Raw genomic sequence first — 3759 nt, 5'->3', positions numbered from 1 at the left:
ACCACCTGAGCCCAGCAGGGAAGTCCGACTGGAGAGAACTGGAGAATGAAGCCCACTTTATTGTTCTCGGTCTCAGTTTTCCACTCAAAACAATTCGGACAACAGTTGGGCTGGGGGTGGGGCGGGGCCTGACAACCCAAGACCACGCGAAGAATAAAAGGGAGACAAATTATGAAAATATGTTGCAAATTCAGAGTCTTATGCAAGTATTATTTACAAAACACGTTATTTAGAATTTGCTGGCATTCCAATCAGGACTGCAACCCAGGGGAGGATCCTGGACTTTCAAGTTCAGTGACAAATGTTCCACACTCCTAATTAATAACACGAGGAAAGGAGATGCTTAAGTGGCAAAGGGAGATTGCTCCGTTTACAAACACCCCAAAGCTATTTGGATATACTGGTTTCTAAGTCCTTGCATACCACACTGTTTGGGGGGAAAGTAAAGCCCAAAGTTCAGTTATCCTAGAAGCTCTTACTGTTTATTCTCAACCTACAGTTTCTTTTACCCGTGATGAGCTACCATACAGCTTTACAGAAAACTTTTAAAATACAACACGTCACCATTCACAAATGGGGGGGGGTGTCTTACAAGAGTTTCACTTAAATTGGTTATGTGGAAACTAAACCACACGTCCCCCATTTGAAACACACACACACAAACGCAATTTAAGTTCTCAGGCTAAGACACAAATACCTCTCTACAAAATGTCATCGTTTATATGTGTATGCTCACGGCTGACTGGGCTTCCCAGGTGGCACTGGTGGTACAGAACATGCCTAGTTCTTTACTGGCGCTAAAGAACGAAGGAAACATAAGAGACGGGTTCAGTCCCTGGTGGAGAAGATCCCCTGGAGAAGGGCAGGGCAGCCCACTCCAGTATTCCTGCCTGGAGAATCCCATGAACAGAGGAGCCTGGCGGGCTACAGTCCATGGGGTCAGACAGTCACACACGACTGAAGTGACTTTAGCACACACGCACGCATGGCTGACTCAAGTTGCTGTACGGCAGAAACTAACACTACACTGTGGTGCAGTTATCCACTAATTAAAGGGAAAAGATGTTATGGTTTACAGTCTGTGGGTTTTGCAATCAAGGAAAGGGGAAAAAAGCAAATATGCCTTCTCCACAGTTGGCTCTCTGATATATGTGCTATATGCACAGGTCAGGTGTTCCTAACTTGGGCATAGTTCTGGGTCCTCTTGGTTAGAATGGGGACTATGTTTTCTAGAAACTCTATTTCCATATAGTTCATTAGATTGGGTCCAAAGGAAACTGTCCAAGGATAGAAGGCGGAAGCTATGGTTTTCCCAGCAATCATGCATGCATGTGAGAGTTGAACCATAAGGGCTGAGCGCCGAAGAACTGATGCTTTTGAACTGTGGTGTTGGAGAAGACTCTTGAGAGTCCCTTGGACTGCAAGGAGACCCAACCAATCCATCCTAAAGGAGATCAGTCCTGAATATGCATTGGAAGGACTGATGCTAAAGCTGAAACTCCAATCCTTTGGCCATCTGATGCAAAGAGCCGACTCATTGGAAAAGACCCTGATGCTGGGAAAGGTTGAAGGCAGGAGGAGAAGGGGATGACAGAGGATGAAATGGTTGGATGGCATCACTAATTCAATGGACATGAGTTTGAGCAAGCTGATTTCCTTTAGGATGGACTGGATGGATCTCCTTGCAGTCCAAGGGACTCTCAAGAGTCTTCTCCAACACCACAGTTCGAAAGCATCACCTGATGTGAAGAGCCGACTCATTGGAAAAGATCCTGATGCTGGTAAAGATTGAAGGCGGGAGGGGAAGGGGATGACAGAGGATGAGATGGTTGGATGGCATCACTGACTCCATGGACCTGAGTTTGAGCAAGCTCCGGGAGATGGTGAAGGACAGGGAAGCTGGGCCTCTCCTGGGAGGAAGATAAACAGTGATGGGGGGTGAAGAGGAACTGGGCACTTCTGCATCACTTTCACCTTCTGTCCTTGTCTGTGGGGTCGCAAAGGGCTGGACAGGACTTAGCGAGTGAACAACAAGTTTTTTAAAATTGTGCTTTAACCCACCCCACACAAAATTTATTGTCACCCTTTTTTTCAATATACAGAAACAAACTTACTTTCTACACGCTATGAACAAACAACCCCAAAATAAAATGAAGATAACAATTTCACTTCCAAGAGTCTGAAGAGGCAAAGAAATTCTAGTGATAAATTTGATAAGAGTGAAAGTTGCTCGGTCGTGTCCGACTTTTTGTGACCCCATGGACTATACACTCTGTGGAAAATTCTCCAGGCCAGAATACTGGAGTGGGTAGCCTTTCCCTTCTCCAGGGGAATCTTCTCAACCCAGGGATCGAACCCAGGTCTCCCACCTTACAGGCGGATTCTTTACCAGCTGAGCCACAAGGGAAGCCCAAATTTGATCAAAAAGAGGAGGGCAAAACTTGAACCCCGAAAACTACAAAACACTGCTTTGGAAGAAGTTATCTAAATAGCTGACGGGGCATGCCACAGTCACAGATGGAATTGCTGACGCTGTTATTTAATAAGATGCGTCACCCATTTTTAAGTGTACCGTTCAGTAGCGTTCTTTGTAATTACATGATGTGTAAGTGAGCCCTAGGAATTCACCTTGCAAAACCGACACCGGGTCCATCAAGCGTTTCTCCCAGTCCTTGGCAAGAGCCGTTCTGCCTTGCTGTTTCCAGAACCCGACTCCTGTGGATGCCGTGTGTAAGTGGAGTCCCACCGGACTGTCCTCTGGGTCTGGTTGTAGCACTTGAGGTTCACGCACGTGATCGCAGGCCACGTGGAGCACCCGTTATCTAACACTAATATTCTACCGTATGTATATGCCGCGTTCCCTTTATCCTTTCACCTGCCGAGGGAAACCTGGGCTGCTTCAAACACCGGCAACTCTCATACACAGTTTATTGTTGTTCTGTTAGTCGCTCAGTCATGTCTGACTCTTTGCCACCCCCATGGACTGTAGCCCGCCAGGCTCCTCTGTCCATGGGGCGGATGCAAAAATTGCTATGACCAGTTGGGAAAACAGGTGGAAAAACCTTCAAGTCTCCTGAGTGTTCACCAAAAGACCTGTGTAAGAATGACCACCCCAGCACCACCCATACCAGCTAAAACACAGAAAGAAGCCAAATGTCCAGCCAAAAAAAAAAAAAAAAACATGGGATACAGACTTTCCTGGTGGCCCAGTGGCGAAGACTACAAGCTCTCAATGCAGGGGTCTCCGGGTTTGATCCCCGGTCAGGGAACAAGGTCCCACATCTCACAACTAAGATCAAAGATCCTGTGTGCCCTGCAACTAAGACCCAGGTACAGCCAAATAGATAAACATTTTTTTTAAATAATTAAAAAAATAAAATAAAATATGGATGGGCTAGCTGAACACTGGGATAGCTCAGCACATTTCTCCCCCAGATACCAGTGATGTTCAGGGCTGGATATTCCTCTGTGACGGGGCTGTCCCTTACCTGGAGGATGTCTACGATCGCCATTCCTAGTCTCTGCCCACTGGATGTCAGCAGCATCCCCCACCCCCACCACCGCCCCAATAACATCTGGAATGTCCCCAGATACTGTGCAGTATATACCCTGAGGGCAAAAGCTATCATTCCCAACTGGGAACCTCCACTTGAGAAAGGATAAAATGCCTGCCACACTCATGACAACCCTCGATCGAACATACAAACAGGAGACGGGACAACTCTGAAACACCCTTCCGACCTCCTGCCCTGTGAAGAC

The 3759-nt window shown here is 46.9% G+C and overlaps 1 protein-coding gene across 1 annotated transcript in view; it reads right to left on the bottom strand.

Moving 5' to 3' along the window:
* The window catches only part of SHROOM2 (shroom family member 2), a 97411-nt gene extending 93899 nt beyond the window's left edge, over positions 1-3512 (bottom strand). Inside the window, exon 1 of the mRNA XM_010829908.1 lies at positions 3489-3512. Coding sequence (XP_010828210.1) covers positions 3489-3512 — 24 coding nt within the window. The remainder of the gene's footprint in view (positions 1-3488) is intronic.
* Between the last annotated feature and the right edge of the window lie 247 nt (positions 3513-3759).

Source organism: Bison bison, unplaced genomic scaffold (assembly GCF_000754665.1).
Source record: "Bison bison bison isolate TAMUID 2011002044 unplaced genomic scaffold, Bison_UMD1.0 scf7180017864512, whole genome shotgun sequence".
Lineage (NCBI taxonomy): Eukaryota > Metazoa > Chordata > Mammalia > Artiodactyla > Bovidae > Bison > Bison bison.
This window is presented reverse-complemented; position numbering and strand designations above follow the sequence as displayed.